Genomic DNA, 21,896 nt, shown 5'->3' with positions numbered 1-21,896 from the left:
TGCTATAGAAATAAAGTTGAACTTGAACATTGGACCAAGTACTCTCAAAGTTTATCTGGGCTGGAAAACATCCAAGAGCACGAAAAGCAGTACTGCAGGGAGTCAGCAGGATGGAGGCCTTGCATTGTCCAACTTTTTATTATTGGGCAGCCAATTTACAAAAAATTCATGCTTGGTGCATCTCTTCTGATCTGGACGAGTGCAGAATGGAGTATACCTCTTACCCTTCATCCCTTGCAGCTATGGTATGTGCTCCCCTGGCCTCTTGTCCTAGCCTTATTAAAAACTCTGTTCTACTTGAATTCCTTCGAAATTATGAAACAATTCAGGCAACATTTCAATCTCTATGCGCCTAACCCACGTAGTTGTTTTACTTATTTATAATACTTTACTACGTATACGTGTAAGTTTGCTTATTAGTTAGCATATTACTTTTAGTACTTATAAACTGTATTTTTTGGCCCAGTCTAGTATTTCTCAGGAAAACTCATCCTGAAAGTTCACTAGGATGTTGAAAACAAATCTGATAAATTTATATAAAAGTTACATAAACATACTAAGCAATGCATTTACAAATACCTGCTTTAAAGATGTAAATGCACATTGATCCCCCCACATTCATGCACCACTACACACCCCCCATACACACCCCTACCTGCCCAAACACACACCCAAATACCAACACACAGACCACCACATTCACACGCACGCTGAAACCCCCAACCCCTTGGTCCGCGGGCCAAGCACCAGGGCACAGACCACCCACCACCGCAGCGACAAATCCAGGTTCAACCCAGACCCCCAGCATAGGACGACCCTTCTGCCCCAGACGAGGGGAACCCTCGGGCAACGGACCCCAGCCCTGCAGCGGCATGGCCGGCCACCGTGGTGAGGCAGCTCCAACCACTGACCCACCCAATGATGATCTAAACCAAGTGGAGGATGGTTTAATGGGGATCATTTAGAACAGGATAACTGAATTATTAACAATCTGACGCGACTTTAGGAGTCTTGTTTATTTGTGAATTTTCCAAACAGGAAGAGAAGCAGTAAAACGCTGATGTTAAACCAAGCCTTTTAAAGAAGCAGGGGCGGGGTCAAACACTGCTGTGTAGCACCGCCTTTTAAAGAAGCAGGGGCGGGGTCAAACACTGCCGTGTAGCCCCGCCTTCTAAAGAAGCAGGGGCGGGGTCAAACACTGCAGTGTAGCCCCGCCTTTTAAAGAAGCAGGAATTACTACAAAACAGAAAATACAACAGTCAGTCCGTCAGTTGCCATGGAGACCCGGCAGATGAAAGATACACCAGGATTATCTGCCCTTTTTCATCTTGGCCACCTTCTCCTTCCTTTTCTTCACGTGTTTGGGTACTTTGGTTTTCCTCTTCTCTCTCTGAGCTTCTTTCACCATCTTCTTTTTCTCCTGAAACACAAAACATATTTGATCTTTTATTCCTAAAGGAGGTTAGCGTGTAAAGTCTGCTGGGATCACGTGATGAGTCACTAACACGGGACGTTACCAGCAGACTTCACGCGATCATTCTACATGTTACTGCAACGCATCACTTGATGAGTCATGTTAACATGTAGAATGTTAGTGTGTGAAGACTGCTGGGAACACGTGATGAGTCATGTTAACATGTAGATTGTTAGCGTGTAAATTCTGCTGGGAACACGTGATGAGTCACGTTAACACGTAGATTGTTACCGTGTGAAGTCTGCTGGAAACAGGTGATGTGTAACACCTAACATGTAGAATGTTAGCATGTGAAGTCTGCTGGGACCACGTGATGGGTAACAGGTAACAAGTAGAATGTTAACGTGTGAAGTCTGCTGGGAACACGTGATGTGTAACACGTAGAATGTTAGCGTGTGAAGTCTGCTGGGAAAACGTAATGAGACATGTTAACATGGAGAATGTTAGCGTGGGAAGTCTGCTGGGAACACGTGATGAGTCATGTTAACATGGAGAATGTTAGCGTGTGAAGTCTGCTGGGACCACGTGATGAGGCATGTTAACATGGAGAATGTTAGCGTGTGAAGTCTGCTGGGAACACGTGATGGGTAACAGGTAACAAGTAGAATGTTAACGTGTGAAGTCTGCTGGGAACACGTGATGTGTAACACGTAGAATGTTAGCGTGTGAAGTCTGCTGGGAAAACGTAATGAGACATGTTAACATGGAGAATGTTAGCGTGGGAAGTCTGCTGGGAACACGTGATGAGTCATGTTAACACGGAGAATGTTAGCGTGTGAAGTCTGCTGGGAACACATGATGAGTCATGTTAACAGCGAGAATATTAGCGTGTGAAGTCTGTTGGGAACACGTGATGTGTAACACGTAACGCATAGAATGTTAGCGTGTGAAGTCTGCTGGGAACACGTGATGAGTCACGTTAATACGTAGATTATTAGCGTGTGAAGTCTGCTGGGAACACGTGATGAGGCCTGTTAACACGGAGAATGTTAGCGTGTGAAGTCTGCTGGGAACACGTGAAGTGTAAAACCTAACACGGAGAATGTTAGCGTGTGAAGTCTGCTGGGAACACGTGATGTGTAACACGTAACGCATAGAATGTTAGCGTTCAAATCTGCTGGGAACACGTGATAAGTCACGTTAACACGAAGAATGTTAGTCTGTAAAGTCTGCTGGGAACACGTGATGAGACATGTTAACACGGAGAATGTTAGCGTGTGAAGTCTGCTGGGAACACGTGAAGTGTAAAACCTAACACGTAGAATGTTAGCGTGTGAAGTCTGCTGGGAACACGTGATGTGTAAAACATAACACGTAGAATATTAGTGTGTGAAGTCTGCTGGGAACACGTGATCAGTCACGTTAACACGTAGAATGTTAACGTGTGAAGTCTGCTGGGAACACGTGATGAGTCACGTTAATACGTAGATTGTTAGCGTGTGAAATCTGCTGGGAACACGTGATGAGTCATGTTAACACGAAGAATGATAGTCTGTAAAGTCTGCTGGGAACACGTGATGAGACATGTTTACACGGAGAATGTTAGCGTGTAAAGTCTGCTGGGCACACGTGATGTGTAACATGTAACACGTAGAATGTTAGTGTGTGGTGTCTGCTGGGAACACGTGATGAGTCACGTTAACATGTAGATTGTTAGCGTGTGATGTCTTCTGGGAACACGTGATATGTAACACCTAACACGTAGAATGTTAGCTTGTGAAGTCTGCTGGGAACACATGATGAGACTTGTTTACACGGAGAATGTTAGCGTGTGAAATCTGCTGGGAACACGTGATGACTCAGGTTAACACGGAGAATGTTAGCGTGTGAAGTCTGCTGGGAGCACGTGATGGGTAACACGTAACAAGTAGAATGTTAACGTGTGAAGTCTGCTGGGAACACGTGATGAGTCACGTTAATACGTAGATTGTTAGCGTGTGAAATCTGCTGGGAACACGTGATGAGTCATGTTAACACGAAGAATGTTAGTCTGTAAAGTCTGCTGGGAACACGTGATGAGACATGTTAACACGGAGAATGTTAGCGTGTGAAGTCTGCTGGAAACACATGATGTGTAACATGTATCACGGAGAATGTTAGTGTGTGGAGTCTGCTGGGAACACGTGATGAGACATGTTAACACGGAGAATGTTAGCGTGTGAAGTCTGCTGGGAACACGTGATGAGACATGTTAACACGGAGAATGTTAGCGTGTGAAGTCTGCTGGGAACACGTGATGAGACATGTTTACACAGAGAATGTTAGCGTGGGAAGTCTGCTGGGAACACGTGATGTGTAACACCTAACACGTACAATGTTAGCGTGTGAAGTCTGCTGGGAACACGTGATGAGACATGTTAACACGGAAACACGGAGAATGTTAGCGTGTGAAGTCTGCTGGGAACACGCGATGAGACATGTTTACACGGAGAATGTTAGCGTGGGAAGTCTGCTGGGAACACGTGATGTGTCACACCTAACACGTACAATGTTAGCGTGTGAAGTCGGCTGGGAACACGTGATGAGACATGTTAACACGGAGAATGTTAGCGTGTGAAGTCTGCTGGGAACACGTGAAGTGTAAAACCTAACACGTAGAATGTTAGCGTGTGAAGTCTGCTGGGAACACGTGATGTGTAAAACATAACACGGAGAATATTAGTGTGTGAAGTCTGCTGGGAACACGTGATCAGTCACGTTAACACGTAGAATGTTAACGTGTGAAGTCTGCTGGGAACACCTGATGAGTCACGTTAATACGTAGATTGTTAGCGTGTGAAATCTGCTGGGAACACGTGATGAGTCATGTTAACACGAAGAATGTTAGTCTGTAAAGTCTGCTGGGAACACGTGATGAGACATGTTTACACGGAGAATGTTAGCGTGTAAAGTCTGCTGGGAACACGTGATGTGTAACATGTAACACGTAGAATGTTAGTGTGTGGTGTCTGCTGGGAACACGTGATGAGTCACGTTAACATGTAGATTGTTAGCGTGTGATGTCTTCTGGGAACACGTGATATGTAACACCTAACACGTAGCATGTTAACTTGTGAAGTCTGCTGGGAACACATGATGAGACTTGTTTACACGGAGAATGTTAGCGTGTGAAGTCTGCTGGGAACACATGATGAGTCATGTTAACAGCGAGAATATTAGCGTGTGAAGTCTGTTGGGAACACGTGATGTGTAACACGTAACGCATAGAATGTTAGCGTGTGAAGTCTGCTGGGAACACGTGATGAGGCCTGTTAACACGGAGAATGTTAGCGTGTGAAGTCTGCTGGGAACACGTGAAGTGTAAAACCTAACACGGAGAATGTTAGCGTGTGAAGTCTGCTGGGAACACGTGATGTGTAACACGTAACGCATAGAATGTTAGCGTTCAAATCTGCTGGGAACACGTGATAAGTCACGTTAACACGAAGAATGTTAGTCTGTAAAGTCTGCTGGGAACACGTGATGAGATATGTTTACACGGAGAATGTTAGCGTGTGAAGTCTGCTGGGAACACGTGATGAGACATGTTAACACGGAGAATGTTAGCGTGTGAAGTCTGCTGGGAACACGTGATGAGACTTGTTTACACGGAGAATGTTAGCGTGTGAAGTCTGCTGGGAACACGTGATGAGACATGTTAACACGGAAACACGGAGAATGTTAACGTGTGAAGTCTGCTGGGAACACGCGATGAGACATGTTAACACGGAGAATGTTAGCGTGTGAAGTCTGCTGGGAACACGTGAAGTGTAAAACCTAACACGTAGAATGTTAGCGTGTGAAGTCTGCTGGGAACACGTGATGTGTAAAACATAACACGTAGAATATTAGTGTGTGAAGTCTGCTGGGAACACGTGATCAGTCACTTTAACACGTAGAATGTTAACGTGTGAAGTCTGCTGGGAACACGTGATGAGTCACGTTAATACGTAGATTGTTAGCGTGTGAAATCTGCTGGGAACACGTGATGAGATATGTTTACACGGAGAATGTTAGCGTGTGAAGTCTGCTGGGAACACGTGATGAGACATGTTTACACGGAGAATGTTAGCGTGGGAAGTCTGCTGGGAACACGTGATGTGTAACACCTAACACGTACAATGTTAGCGTGTGAAGTCTGCTGGGAACACATGATGAGACTTGTTTACACGGAGAATGTTAGCGTGTGAAATCTGCTGGGAACACGTGATGACTCAGGTTAACACGGAGAATGTTAGCGTGTGAAGTCTGCTGGGAGCACGTGATGGGTAACACGTAACAAGTAGAATGTTAACGTGTGAAGTCTGCTGGGAACATGTGATGAGTCACGTTAATACGTAGATTGTTAGCGTGTGAAATCTGCTGGGAACACGTGATGAGTCATGTTAACACGAAGAATGTTAGTCTGTAAAGTCTGCTGGGAACACGTGATGAGACATGTTAACACGGAGAATGTTAGCGTGTGAAGTCTGCTGGAAACACATGATGTGTAACATGTATCACGGAGAATGTTAGTGTGTGGAGTCTGCTGGGAACACGTGATGAGACATGTTAACACGGAGAATGTTAGCGTGTGAAGTCTGCTGGGAACACGTGATGTGTAACACGTAACGCATAGAATGTTAGCGTTCAAATCTGCTGGGAACACGTGATAAGTCACGTTAACACGAAGAATGTTAGTCTGTAAAGTCTGCTGGGAACACGTGATGAGATATGTTTACACGGAGAATGTTAGCGTGTGAAGTCTGCTGGGAACACGTGATGAGACATGTTAACACGGAGAATGTTAGCGTGTGAAGTCTGCTGGGAACACGTGATGAGTCACGTTAATACGTAGATTATTAGCGTGTGAAGTCTGCTGGGAACACGTGATGAGGCCTGTTAACACGGAGAATGTTAGCGTGTGAAGTCTGCTGGGAACACGTGAAGTGTAAAACCTAACACGGAGAATGTTAGCGTGTGAAGTCTGCTGGGAACACGTGATGTGTAACACGTAACGCATAGAATGTTAGCGTTCAAATCTGCTGGGAACACGTGATAAGTCACGTTAACACGAAGAATGTTAGTCTGTAAAGTCTGCTGGGAACACGTGATGAGACATGTTAACACGGAGAATGTTAGCGTGTGAAGTCTGCTGGGAACACGTGAAGTGTAAAACCTAACACGTAGAATGTTAGCGTGTGAAGTCTGCTGGGAACACGTGATGTGTAAAACATAACACGTAGAATATTAGTGTGTGAAGTCTGCTGGGAACACGTGATCAGTCACGTTAACACGTAGAATGTTAACGTGTGAAGTCTGCTGGGAACACGTGATGAGTCACGTTAATACGTAGATTGTTAGCGTGTGAAATCTGCTGGGAACACGTGATGAGTCATGTTAACACGAAGAATGATAGTCTGTAAAGTCTGCTGGGAACACGTGATGAGACATGTTTACACGGAGAATGTTAGCGTGTAAAGTCTGCTGGGAACACGTGATGTGTAACATGTAACACGTAGAATGTTAGTGTGTGGTGTCTGCTGGGAACACGTGATGAGTCACGTTAACATGTAGATTGTTAGCGTGTGATGTCTTCTGGGAACACGTGATATGTAACACCTAACACGTAGAATGTTAGCTTGTGAAGTCTGCTGGGAACACATGATGAGACTTGTTTACACGGAGAATGTTAGCGTGTGAAATCTGCTGGGAACACGTGATGACTCAGGTTAACACGGAGAATGTTAGCGTGTGAAGTCTGCTGGGAGCACGTGATGGGTAACACGTAACAAGTAGAATGTTAACGTGTGAAGTCTGCTGGGAACACGTGATGAGTCACGTTAATACGTAGATTGTTAGCGTGTGAAATCTGCTGGGAACACGTGATGAGTCATGTTAACACGAAGAATGTTAGTCTGTAAAGTCTGCTGGGAACACGTGATGAGACATGTTAACACGGAGAATGTTAGCGTGTGAAGTCTGCTGGAAACACATGATGTGTAACATGTATCACGGAGAATGTTAGTGTGTGGAGTCTGCTGGGAACACGTGATGAGACATGTTAACACGGAGAATGTTAGCGTGTGAAGTCTGCTGGGAACACGTGATGAGACATGTTAACACGGAGAATGTTAGCGTGTGAAGTCTGCTGGGAACACGTGATGAGACATGTTTACACAGAGAATGTTAGCGTGGGAAGTCTGCTGGGAACACGTGATGTGTAACACCTAACACGTACAATGTTAGCGTGTGAAGTCTGCTGGGAACACGTGATGAGACATGTTAACACGGAAACACGGAGAATGTTAGCGTGTGAAGTCTGCTGGGAACACGCGATGAGACATGTTTACACGGAGAATGTTAGCGTGGGAAGTCTGCTGGGAACACGTGATGTGTCACACCAAACACGTAGAATGTTAGCGTGTGAAGTCTGCTGGGAACACGTGATGAGACATGTTAACACGGAGAATGTTAGCGTGTGAAGTCTGCTGGGAACACGTGAAGTGTAAAACCTAACACGTAGAATGTTAGCGTGTGAAGTCTGCTGGGAACACGTGATGTGTAAAACATAACACGTAGAATATTAGTGTGTGAAGTCTGCTGGGAACACGTGATCAGTCACGTTAACACGTAGAATGTTAACGTGTGAAGTCTGCTGGGAACACCTGATGAGTCACGTTAATACGTAGATTGTTAGCGTGTGAAATCTGCTGGGAACACGTGATGAGTCATGTTAACACGAAGAATGTTAGTCTGTAAAGTCTGCTGGGAACACGTGATGAGACATGTTTACACGGAGAATGTTAGCGTGTAAAGTCTGCTGGGAACACGTGATGTGTAACATGTAACACGTAGAATGTTAGTGTGTGGTGTCTGCTGGGAACACGTGATGAGTCACGTTAACATGTAGATTGTTAGCGTGTGATGTCTTCTGGGAACACGTGATATGTAACACCTAACACGTAGCATGTTAACTTGTGAAGTCTGCTGGGAACACATGATGAGACTTGTTTACACGGAGAATGTTAGCGTGTGAAGTCTGCTGGGAACACATGATGAGTCATGTTAACAGCGAGAATATTAGCGTGTGAAGTCTGTTGGGAACACGTGATGTGTAACACGTAACGCATAGAATGTTAGCGTGTGAAGTCTGCTGTGAACACGTGATGAGGCCTGTTAACACGGAGAATGTTAGCGTGTGAAGTCTGCTGGGAACACGTGAAGTGTAAAACCTAACACGGAGAATGTTAGCGTGTGAAGTCTGCTGGGAACACGTGATGTGTAACACGTAACGCATAGAATGTTAGCGTTCAAATCTGCTGGGAACACGTGATAAGTCACGTTAACACGAAGAATGTTAGTCTGTAAAGTCTGCTGGGAACACGTGATGAGATATGTTTACACGGAGAATGTTAGCGTGTGAAGTCTGCTGGGAACACGTGATGAGACATGTTAACACGGAGAATGTTAGCGTGTGAAGTCTGCTGGGAACACGTGATGAGACATGTTTACACGGAGAATGTTAGCGTGGGAAGTCTGCTGGGAACACGTGATGTGTAACACCTAACACGTACAATGTTAGCGTGTGAAGTCTGCTGGGAACACGTGATGAGACTTGTTTACACGGAGAATGTTAGCGTGTGAAGTCTGCTGGGAACACGTGATGAGACATGTTAACACGGAAACACGGAGAATGTTAACGTGTGAAGTCTGCTGGGAACACGCGATGAGACATGTTAACACGGAGAATGTTAGCGTGTGAAGTCTGCTGGGAACACGTGAAGTGTAAAACCTAACACGTAGAATGTTAGCGTGTGAAGTCTGCTGGGAACACGTGATGTGTAAAACATAACACGTAGAATATTAGTGTGTGAAGTCTGCTGGGAACACGTGATCAGTCACTTTAACACGTAGAATGTTAACGTGTGAAGTCTGCTGGGAACACGTGATGAGTCACGTTAATACGTAGATTGTTAGCGTGTGAAATCTGCTGGGAACACGTGATGAGATATGTTTACACGGAGAATGTTAGCGTGTGAAGTCTGCTGGGAACACGTGATGAGACATGTTAACACGGAGAATGTTAGCGTGTGAAGTCTGCTGGGAACACGTGATGAGACATGTTTACACGGAGAATGTTAGCGTGGGAAGTCTGCTGGGAACACGTGATGTGTAACACCTAACACGTACAATGTTAGCGTGTGAAGTCTGCTGGGAACACATGATGAGACTTGTTTACACGGAGAATGTTAGCGTGTGAAATCTGCTGGGAACACGTGATGAGACATGTTTACACGGAGAATGTTAGCGTGGGAAGTCTGCTGGGAACACGTGATGTGTAACACCTAACACGTACAATGTTAGCGTGTGAAGTCTGCTGGGAACACATGATGAGACTTGTTTACACGGAGAATGTTAGCGTGTGAAATCTGCTGGGAACACGTGATGACTCAGGTTAACACGGAGAATGTTAGCGTGTGAAGTCTGCTGGGAGCACGTGATGGGTAACACGTAACAAGTAGAATGTTAACGTGTGAAGTCTGCTGGGAACATGTGATGAGTCACGTTAATACGTAGATTGTTAGCGTGTGAAATCTGCTGGGAACACGTGATGAGTCATGTTAACACGAAGAATGTTAGTCTGTAAAGTCTGCTGGGAACACGTGATGAGACATGTTAACACGGAGAATGTTAGCGTGTGAAGTCTGCTGGAAACACATGATGTGTAACATGTATCACGGAGAATGTTAGTGTGTGGAGTCTGCTGGGAACACGTGATGAGACATGTTAACACGGAGAATGTTAGCGTGTGAAGTCTGCTGGGAACACGTGATGTGTAACACGTAACGCATAGAATGTTAGCGTTCAAATCTGCTGGGAACACGTGATAAGTCACGTTAACACGAAGAATGTTAGTCTGTAAAGTCTGCTGGGAACACGTGATGAGATATGTTTACACGGAGAATGTTAGCGTGTGAAGTCTGCTGGGAACACGTGATGAGACATGTTAACACGGAGAATGTTAGCGTGTGAAGTCTGCTGGGAACACGTGATGAGTCACGTTAATACGTAGATTATTAGCGTGTGAAGTCTGCTGGGAACACGTGATGAGGCCTGTTAACACGGAGAATGTTAGCGTGTGAAGTCTGCTGGGAACACGTGAAGTGTAAAACCTAACACGGAGAATGTTAGCGTGTGAAGTCTGCTGGGAACACGTGATGTGTAACACGTAACGCATAGAATGTTAGCGTTCAAATCTGCTGGGAACACGTGATAAGTCACGTTAACACGAAGAATGTTAGTCTGTAAAGTCTGCTGGGAACACGTGATGAGACATGTTAACACGGAGAATGTTAGCGTGTGAAGTCTGCTGGGAACACGTGAAGTGTAAAACCTAACACGTAGAATGTTAGCGTGTGAAGTCTGCTGGGAACACGTGATGTGTAAAACATAACACGTAGAATATTAGTGTGTGAAGTCTGCTGGGAACACGTGATCAGTCACGTTAACACGTAGAATGTTAACGTGTGAAGTCTGCTGGGAACACGTGATGAGTCACGTTAATACGTAGATTGTTAGCGTGTGAAATCTGCTGGGAACACGTGATGAGTCATGTTAACACGAAGAATGATAGTCTGTAAAGTCTGCTGGGAACACGTGATGAGACATGTTTACACGGAGAATGTTAGCGTGTAAAGTCTGCTGGGAACACGTGATGTGTAACATGTAACACGTAGAATGTTAGTGTGTGGTGTCTGCTGGGAACACGTGATGAGTCACGTTAACATGTAGATTGTTAGCGTGTGATGTCTTCTGGGAACACGTGATATGTAACACCTAACACGTAGAATGTTAGCTTGTGAAGTCTGCTGGGAACACATGATGAGACTTGTTTACACGGAGAATGTTAGCGTGTGAAATCTGCTGGGAACACGTGATGACTCAGGTTAACACGGAGAATGTTAGCGTGTGAAGTCTGCTGGGAGCACGTGATGGGTAACACGTAACAAGTAGAATGTTAACGTGTGAAGTCTGCTGGGAACACGTGATGAGTCACGTTAATACGTAGATTGTTAGCGTGTGAAATCTGCTGGGAACACGTGATGAGTCATGTTAACACGAAGAATGTTAGTCTGTAAAGTCTGCTGGGAACACGTGATGAGACATGTTAACACGGAGAATGTTAGCGTGTGAAGTCTGCTGGAAACACATGATGTGTAACATGTATCACGGAGAATGTTAGTGTGTGGAGTCTGCTGGGAACACGTGATGAGACATGTTAACACGGAGAATGTTAGCGTGTGAAGTCTGCTGGGAACACGTGATGAGACATGTTAACACGGAGAATGTTAGCGTGTGAAGTCTGCTGGGAACACGTGATGAGACATGTTTACACAGAGAATGTTAGCGTGGGAAGTCTGCTGGGAACACGTGATGTGTAACACCTAACACGTACAATGTTAGCGTGTGAAGTCTGCTGGGAACACGTGATGAGACATGTTAACACGGAAACACGGAGAATGTTAGCGTGTGAAGTCTGCTGGGAACACGCGATGAGACATGTTTACACGGAGAATGTTAGCGTGGGAAGTCTGCTGGGAACACGTGATGTGTCACACCTAACACGTACAATGTTAGCGTGTGAAGTCTGCTGGGAACACGTGATGAGACATGTTAACACGGAGAATGTTAGCGTGTGAAGTCTGCTGGGAACACGTGAAGTGTAAAACCTAACACGTAGAATGTTAGCGTGTGAAGTCTGCTGGGAACACGTGATGTGTAAAACATAACACGTAGAATATTAGTGTGTGAAGTCTGCTGGGAACACGTGATCAGTCACGTTAACACGTAGAATGTTAACGTGTGAAGTCTGCTGGGAACACCTGATGAGTCACGTTAATACGTAGATTGTTAGCGTGTGAAATCTGCTGGGAACACGTGATGAGTCATGTTAACACGAAGAATGTTAGTCTGTAAAGTCTGCTGGGAACACGTGATGAGACATGTTTACACGGAGAATGTTAGCGTGTAAAGTCTGCTGGGAACACGTGATGTGTAACATGTAACACGTAGAATGTTAGTGTGTGGTGTCTGCTGGGAACACGTGATGAGTCACGTTAACATGTAGATTGTTAGCGTGTGATGTCTTCTGGGAACACGTGATATGTAACACCTAACACGTAGCATGTTAACTTGTGAAGTCTGCTGGGAACACATGATGAGACTTGTTTACACGGAGAATGTTAGCGTGTGAAGTCTGCTGGGAACACATGATGAGTCATGTTAACAGCGAGAATATTAGCGTGTGAAGTCTGTTGGGAACACGTGATGTGTAACACGTAACGCATAGAATGTTAGCGTGTGAAGTCTGCTGTGAACACGTGATGAGGCCTGTTAACACGGAGAATGTTAGCGTGTGAAGTCTGCTGGGAACACGTGAAGTGTAAAACCTAACACGGAGAATGTTAGCGTGTGAAGTCTGCTGGGAACACGTGATGTGTAACACGTAACGCATAGAATGTTAGCGTTCAAATCTGCTGGGAACACGTGATAAGTCACGTTAACACGAAGAATGTTAGTCTGTAAAGTCTGCTGGGAACACGTGATGAGATATGTTTACACGGAGAATGTTAGCGTGTGAAGTCTGCTGGGAACACGTGATGAGACATGTTAACACGGAGAATGTTAGCGTGTGAAGTCTGCTGGGAACACGTGATGAGACATGTTTACACGGAGAATGTTAGCGTGGGAAGTCTGCTGGGAACACGTGATGTGTAACACCTAACACGTACAATGTTAGCGTGTGAAGTCTGCTGGGAACACGTGATGAGACTTGTTTACACGGAGAATGTTAGCGTGTGAAGTCTGCTGGGAACACGTGATGAGACATGTTAACACGGAAACACGGAGAATGTTAACGTGTGAAGTCTGCTGGGAACACGCGATGAGACATGTTAACACGGAGAATGTTAGCGTGTGAAGTCTGCTGGGAACACGTGAAGTGTAAAACCTAACACGTAGAATGTTAGCGTGTGAAGTCTGCTGGGAACACGTGATGTGTAAAACATAACACGTAGAATATTAGTGTGTGAAGTCTGCTGGGAACACGTGATCAGTCACTTTAACACGTAGAATGTTAACGTGTGAAGTCTGCTGGGAACACGTGATGAGTCACGTTAATACGTAGATTGTTAGCGTGTGAAATCTGCTGGGAACACGTGATGAGATATGTTTACACGGAGAATGTTAGCGTGTGAAGTCTGCTGGGAACACGTGATGAGACATGTTAACACGGAGAATGTTAGCGTGTGAAGTCTGCTGGGAACACGTGATGAGACATGTTTACACGGAGAATGTTAGCGTGGGAAGTCTGCTGGGAACACGTGATGTGTAACACCTAACACGTACAATGTTAGCGTGTGAAGTCTGCTGGGAACACATGATGAGACTTGTTTACACGGAGAATGTTAGCGTGTGAAATCTGCTGGGAACACGTGATGACTCAGGTTAACACGGAGAATGTTAGCGTGTGAAGTCTGCTGGGAGCACGTGATGGGTAACACGTAACAAGTAGAATGTTAACGTGTGAAGTCTGCTGGGAACATGTGATGAGTCACGTTAATACGTAGATTGTTAGCGTGTGAAATCTGCTGGGAACACGTGATGAGTCATGTTAACACGAAGAATGTTAGTCTGTAAAGTCTGCTGGGAACACGTGATGAGACATGTTAACACGGAGAATGTTAGCGTGTGAAGTCTGCTGGAAACACATGATGTGTAACATGTATCACGGAGAATGTTAGTGTGTGGAGTCTGCTGGGAACACGTGATGAGACATGTTAACACGGAGAATGTTAGCGTGTGAAGTCTGCTGGTAACACGTGATGTGTAACACGTAACGCATAGAATGTTAGCGTTCAAATCTGCTGGGAACACGTGATAAGTCACGTTAACACGAAGAATGTTAGTCTGTAAAGTCTGCTGGGAACACGTGATGAGATATGTTTACACGGAGAATGTTAGCGTGTGAAGTCTGCTGGGAACACGTGATGAGACATGTTAACACGGAGAATGTTAGCGTGTGAAGTCTGCTGGGAACACGTGATGAGACATGTTTACACGGAGAATGTTAGCGTGGGAAGTCTGCTGGGAACACGTGATGTGTAACACCTAACACGTACAATGTTAGCGTGTGAAGTCTGCTGGGAACACGTGATGAGACTTGTTTACACGGAGAATGTTAGCGTGTGAAGTCTGCTGGGAACACGTGATGAGACATGTTAACACGGAAACACGGAGAATGTTAGCGTGTGAAGTCTGCTGGGAACACGCGATGAGACATGTTTACACGGAGAATGTTAGCGTGGGAAGTCTGCTGGGAACACGTGATGTGTCACACCAAACACGTAGAATGTTAGCGTGTGAAGTCTGCTGGGAACACGTGATGAGACATGTTAACACGGAGAATGTTAGCGTGTGAAGTCTGCTGGGAACACGTGAAGTGTAAAACCTAACACGTAGAATGTTAGCGTGTGAAGTCTGCTGGGAACACGTGATGTGTAAAACATAACACGTAGAATATTAGTGTGTGAAGTCTGCTGGGAACACGTGATCAGTCACGTTAACACGTAGAATGTTAACGTGTGAAGTCTGCTGGGAACACGTGATGAGTCACGTTAATACGTAGATTGTTAGCGTGTGAAATCTGCTGGGAACACGTGATGAGTCATGTTAACACGAAGAATGTTAGTCTGTAAAGTCTGCTGGGAGCACGTGATGGGTAACACGTAACAAGTAGAATGTTAACGTGTGAAGTCTGCTGGGAACATGTGATGAGTCACGTTAATACGTAGATTGTTAGCGTGTGAAATCTGCTGGGAACACGTGATGAGTCATGTTAACACGAAGAATGTTAGTCTGTAAAGTCTGCTGGGAACACGTGATGAGACATGTTAACACGGAGAATGTTAGCGTGTGAAGTCTGCTGGAAACACATGATGTGTAACATGTATCACGGAGAATGTTAGTGTGTGGAGTCTGCTGGGAACACGTGATGAGACATGTTAACACGGAGAATGTTAGCGTGTGAAGTCTGCTGGGAACACGTGATGTGTAACACGTAACGCATAGAATGTTAGCGTTCAAATCTGCTGGGAACACGTGATAAGTCACGTTAACACGAAGAATGTTAGTCTGTAAAGTCTGCTGGGAACACGTGATGAGATATGTTTACACGGAGAATGTTAGCGTGTGAAGTCTGCTGGGAACACGTGATGAGACATGTTAACACGGAGAATGTTAGCGTGTGAAGTCTGCTGGGAACACGTGATGAGACATGTTTACACGGAGAATGTTAGCGTGGGAAGTCTGCTGGGAACACGTGATGTGTAACACCTAACACGTACAATGTTAGCGTGTGAAGTCTGCTGGGAACACGTGATGAGACTTGTTTACACGGAGAATGTTAGCGTGTGAAGTCTGCTGGGAACACGTGATGAGACATGTTAACACGGAAACACGGAGAATGTTAGCGTGTGAAGTCTGCTGGGAACACGCGATGAGACATGTTTACACGGAGAATGTTAGCGTGGGAAGTCTGCTGGGAACACGTGATGTGTCACACCAAACACGTAGAATGTTAGCGTGTGAAGTCTGCTGGGAACACGTGATGAGACATGTTAACACGGAGAATGTTAGCGTGTGAAGTCTGCTGGGAACACGTGAAGTGTAAAACCTAACACGTAGAATGTTAGCGTGTGAAGTCTGCTGGGAACACGTGATGTGTAAAACATAACACGTAGAATATTAGTGTGTGAAGTCTGCTGGGAACACGTGATCAGTCACGTTAACACGTAGAATGTTAACGTGTGAAGTCTGCTGGGAACACGTGATGAGTCACGTTAATACGTAGATTGTTAGCGTGTGAAATCTGCTGGGAACACGTGATGAGTCATGTTAACACGAAGAATGTTAGTCTGTAAAGTATGCTGGGAACACGTGATGAGACATGTTTACACGAAGAATGTTAGTCTGTAAAGTCTGCTGGGAACACGTGATGAGACATGTTTACACGGAGAATGTTAGCGTGTAAAGTCTGCTGGGAACACGTGATGTGTAACATGTAACACGTAGAATGTTAGTGTGTGGTGTCTGCTGGGAACACGTGATGAGTCACGTTAACATGTAGATTGTTAGCGTGTGATGTCTTCTGGGAACACGTGATATGTAACACCTAACACGTAGAATGTTAGCTTGTGAAGTCTGCTGGGAACACATGATGAGACTTGTTTACACGGAGAATGTTAGCGTGTGAAGTCTGCTGGGAACACGTGATGAGTCACGTTAATACGTAGATTGTTAGCGTGTGAAATCTGCTGGGAACACGTGATGAGTCATGTTAACACGAAGAATGTTAGTCTGTAAAGTCTGCTGGGAACACGTGATGAGACATGTTTACACGGAGAATGTTAGCGTGTAAAGTCTGCTGGGAGCACGTGATGTGTAACATGTAACACGTAGAATGTTAGTGTGTGGTGTCTGCTGGGAACACGTGATGAGTCACGTTAACATGTAGATTGTTAGCGTGTGATGTCTTCTGGGAACACGTGATATGTAACACCTAACACGTAGAATGTTAGCTTATGAAGTCTGCTGGGAACACATGATGAGACTTGTTTACACGGAGAATGTTAGCGTGTGAAATCTGCTGGGAACACGTGATGACTCAGGTTAACACGGAGAATGTTAGCGTGTGAAGTCTGCTGGGAGCACGTAATGGGTAACACGTAACAAGTAGAATGTTAACGTGTGAAGTCTGCTGGGAACACGTGATGAGTCACGTTAATACGTAGATTGTTAGCGTGTGAAATCTGCTGGGAACACGTGATGAGTCATGTTAACACGAAGAATGTTAGTCTGTAAAGTCTGCTGGGAACACGTGATGAGACATGTTAACACGGAGAATGTTAGCGTGTGAAGTCTGCTGGAAACACATGATGTGTAACATGTATCACGGAGAATGTTAGTGTGTGGAGTCTGCTGGGAACACGTGATGAGACATGTTAACACGGAGAATGTTAGCGTGTGAAGTCTGCTGGGAACACGTGATGTGTAACACGTAACGCATAGAATGTTAGCGTTCAAATCTGCTGGGAACACGTGATAAGTCACGTTAACACGAAGAATGTTAGTCTGTAAAGTCTGCTGGGAACACGTGATGAGATATGTTAACACGGAGAATGTTAGCGTGTGAAGTCTGCTGGGAACACGTGATGAGACATGTTTACACGGAGAATGTTAACGTGTGAAGTCTGCTGGGAACACGTGATGTGTAACACGTGACACGTAGAATGTTAGCGAGTGAATGCTGGGAATACGTGATGAGGCATGTTAACACGGAAAATGTTAGCGTGTGAAGTATGCTGGGAACACGTGATGTGTAACACGTAGAATGTTAACGTGTGAAATCTGCTGGGAACACGTAATGTGTAACACGTAACACGTAGAATGTTAGCGTGTGAAGTCTGCTGGGAACACGTGATGAGACTTGTTTACACGGAGAATGTTAGTGTGTGGAGTCTGCTGGGAACACGTGATGAGACTTGTTTACACGGAGAATGTTAGCGTGTGGAGTCTGCTGGGAACACGTGATGAGACTTGTTTACACGGAGAATGTTAGCGTGTGAAATCTGCTGGGAACACGTGATGACTCAGGTTAACACGGAGAATGTTAGCCTGTAAAGTCTGCTGGGAACACGTGATGAGGCATGTTAACATGGAGAATGTTTGCGTGTGAAGTCTGCTGGGAGCACGTGATGGGTAACACGTAACAAGTAGAATGTTAACATGTGAAGTCTGTTGGGAACACGTGATGTGTAACACCTAACACGTAGAATGTTAGCGTGTGAAGTCTGCTGGGAACACGTGATGAGACTTGTTTACACGGAGAATGTTAGCGTGTGAAGTCTGCTGGGAACACGTGATGAGACATGTTAACACGGAAACACGGAGAATGTTAGCGTGTGAAGTCTGCTGGGAACACGCGATGAGACATGTTTACACGGAGAATGTTAGCGTGGGAAGTCTGCTGGGAACACGTGATGTGTCACACCAAACACGTAGAATGTTAGCGTGTGAAGTCTGCTGGGAACACGTGATGAGACATGTTAACACGGAGAATGTTAGCGTGTGAAGTCTGCTGGGAACACGTGAAGTGTAAAACCTAACACGTAGAATGTTAGCGTGTGAAGTCTGCTGGGAACACGTGATGTGTAAAACATAACACGTAGAATATTAGTGTGTGAAGTCTGCTGGGAACACGTGATCAGTCACGTTAACACGTAGAATGTTAACGTGTGAAGTCTGCTGGGAACACGTGATGAGTCACGTTAATACGTAGATTGTTAGCGTGTGAAATCTGCTGGGAACACGTGATGAGTCATGTTAACACGAAGAATGTTAGTCTGTAAAGTATGCTGGGAACACGTGATGAGACATGTTTACACGAAGAATGTTAGTCTGTAAAGTCTGCTGGGAACACGTGATGAGACATGTTTACACGGAGAATGTTAGCGTGTAAAGTCTGCTGGGAACACGTGATGTGTAACATGTAACACGTAGAATGTTAGTGTGTGGTGTCTGCTGGGAACACGTGATGAGTCACGTTAACATGTAGATTGTTAGCGTGTGATGTCTTCTGGGAACACGTGATATGTAACACCTAACACGTAGAATGTTAGCTTGTGAAGTCTGCTGGGAACACATGATGAGACTTGTTTACACGGAGAATGTTAGCGTGTGAAGTCTGCTGGGAACACGTGATGAGTCACGTTAATACGTAGATTGTTAGCGTGTGAAATCTGCTGGGAACACGTGATGAGTCATGTTAACACGAAGAATGTTAGTCTGTAAAGTCTGCTGGGAACACGTGATGAGACATGTTTACACGGAGAATGTTAGCGTGTAAAGTCTGCTGGGAGCACGTGATGTGTAACATGTAACACGTAGAATGTTAGTGTGTGGTGTCTGCTGGGAACACGTGATGAGTCACGTTAACATGTAGATTGTTAGCGTGTGATGTCTTCTGGGAACACGTGATATGTAACACCTAACACGTAGAATGTTAGCTTATGAAGTCTGCTGGGAACACATGATGAGACTTGTTTACACGGAGAATGTTAGCGTGTGAAATCTGCTGGGAACACGTGATGACTCAGGTTAACACGGAGAATGTTAGCGTGTGAAGTCTGCTGGGAGCACGTAATGGGTAACACGTAACAAGTAGAATGTTAACGTGTGAAGTCTGCTGGGAACACGTGATGAGTCACGTTAATACGTAGATTGTTAGCGTGTGAAATCTGCTGGGAACACGTGATGAGTCATGTTAACACGAAGAATGTTAGTCTGTAAAGTCTGCTGGGAACACGTGATGAGACATGTTAACACGGAGAATGTTAGCGTGTGAAGTCTGCTGGAAACACATGATGTGTAACATGTATCACGGAGAATGTTAGTGTGTGGAGTCTGCTGGGAACACGTGATGAGACATGTTAACACGGAGAATGTTAGCGTGTGAAGTCTGCTGGGAACACGTGATGTGTAACACGTAACGCATAGAATGTTAGCGTTCAAATCTGCTGGGAACACGTGATAAGTCACGTTAACACGAAGAATGTTAGTCTGTAAAGTCTGCTGGGAACACGTGATGAGATATGTTAACACGGAGAATGTTAGCGTGTGAAGTCTGCTGGGAACACGTGATGAGACATGTTTACACGGAGAATGTTAACGTGTGAAGTCTGCTGGGAACACGTGATGTGTAACACGTGACACGTAGAATGTTAGCGAGTGAATGCTGGGAATACGTGATGAGGCATGTTAACACGGAAAATGTTAGCGTGTGAAGTATGCTGGGAACACGTGATGTGTAACACGTAGAATGTTAACGTGTGAAATCTGCTGGGAACACGTAATGTGTAACACGTAACACGTAGAATGTTAGCGTGTGAAGTCTGCTGGGAACACGTGATGAGACTTGTTTACACGGAGAATGTTAGTGTGTGGAGTCTGCTGGGAACACGTGATGAGACTTGTTTACACGGAGAATGTTAGCGTGTGGAGTCTGCTGGGAACACGTGATGAGACTTGTTTACACGGAGAATGTTAGCGTGTGAAATCTGCTGGGAACACGTGATGACTCAGGTTAACACGGAGAATGTTAGCCTGTAAAGTCTGCTGGGAACACGTGATGAGGCATGTTAACATGGAGAATGTTTGCGTGTGAAGTCTGCTGGGAGCACGTGATGGGTAACACGTAACAAGTAGAATGTTAACATGTGAAGTCTGTTGGGAACACGTGATGTGTAACACCTAACACGTAGAATGTTAGCGTGTGAAGTCTGCTGGGAACACGTGATGAGACTTGTTTACACGGAGAATGTTAGCGTGGGAAGTCTGCTGGGAACACGTGATGTGTAACACCTAACACGTAGAATGTTAGCGTGTGAAGTCTGCTGGGAACACGTGATGAGACTTGTTTACACGGAGAATGTTAGCGTGGGAAGTCTGCTGGGAACACTTGATTGTGTAACACCTAACACGTACAATGTTAGCGTGTGAAGTCTGCTGGGAACACGTGATGAGACATGTTAACACGGAGAATGTTAGCGTGGGAAGTCTGCTGGGAACACGTGATGAGACATGTTAACACGGAGAATGTTAGCGTGTGAAGTCTGCTGGGAACACGTGATGTGTAACACGTAGAATGTTAACGTGTGAAATCTGCTGGGAACACGTAATGTGTAACACGTAACACGTAGAATGTTAGCGTGTGAAGTCTGCTGGGAACACGTGATGAGACTTGTTTACACGCAGAATGTTAGTGTGTGGAGTCTGCTGGGAACACGTGATGAGACTTGTTTACACGGAGAATGTTAGCGTGTGGAGTCTGCTGGGAACACGTGATGAGACTTGTTTACACGGAGAATGTTAGCGTGTGAAATCTGCTGGGAACACGTGATGACTCAGGTTAACACGGAGAATGTTAGCCTGTAAAGTCTGCTGGGAACACGTGATGAGGCATGTTAACATGGAGAATGTTTGCGTGTGAAGTCTGCTGGGAGCACGTGATGGGTAACACGTAACAAGTAGAATGTTAACATGTGAAGTCTGTTGGGAACACGTGATGTGTAACACCTAACACGTAGAATGTTAGCGTGTGAAGTCTGCTGGGAACACGTGATGAGACTTGTTTACACGGAGAATGTTAGCGTGGGAAGTCTGCTGGGAACACGTGATGTGTAACACCTAACACGTAGAATGTTAGCGTGTGAAGTCTGCTGGGAACACGTGATGAGACTTGTTTACACGGAGAATGTTAGCGTGGGAAGTCTGCTGGGAACACTTGATTGTGTAACACCTAACACGTACAATGTTAGCGTGTGAAGTCTGCTGGGAACACGTG

At 45.2% G+C, this 21,896-nt stretch overlaps 1 protein-coding gene across 1 annotated transcript in view; it reads right to left on the bottom strand.

Moving 5' to 3' along the window:
• Positions 1 to 948: 948 nt before the first annotated feature.
• Positions 949 to 21,896, bottom strand: part of riok1 (RIO kinase 1 (yeast)) — a 38,307-nt gene continuing 17,359 nt past the window's right edge. The window contains exon 17 of the mRNA XM_079244058.1: positions 949 to 1,420. Coding sequence (XP_079100184.1) covers positions 1,310 to 1,420 — 111 coding nt within the window. The 3' untranslated portion in view covers positions 949 to 1,309. The remainder of the gene's footprint in view (positions 1,421 to 21,896) is intronic.

This window comes from Telmatherina bonti (assembly GCF_933228915.1).
Source record: "Telmatherina bonti genome assembly, chromosome: 7".
NCBI lineage: Eukaryota > Metazoa > Chordata > Actinopteri > Atheriniformes > Telmatherinidae > Telmatherina > Telmatherina bonti.
The sequence above is the reverse complement of the archived record's forward strand: the minus strand, read 5'-3'. Positions and strand labels throughout refer to the sequence as shown.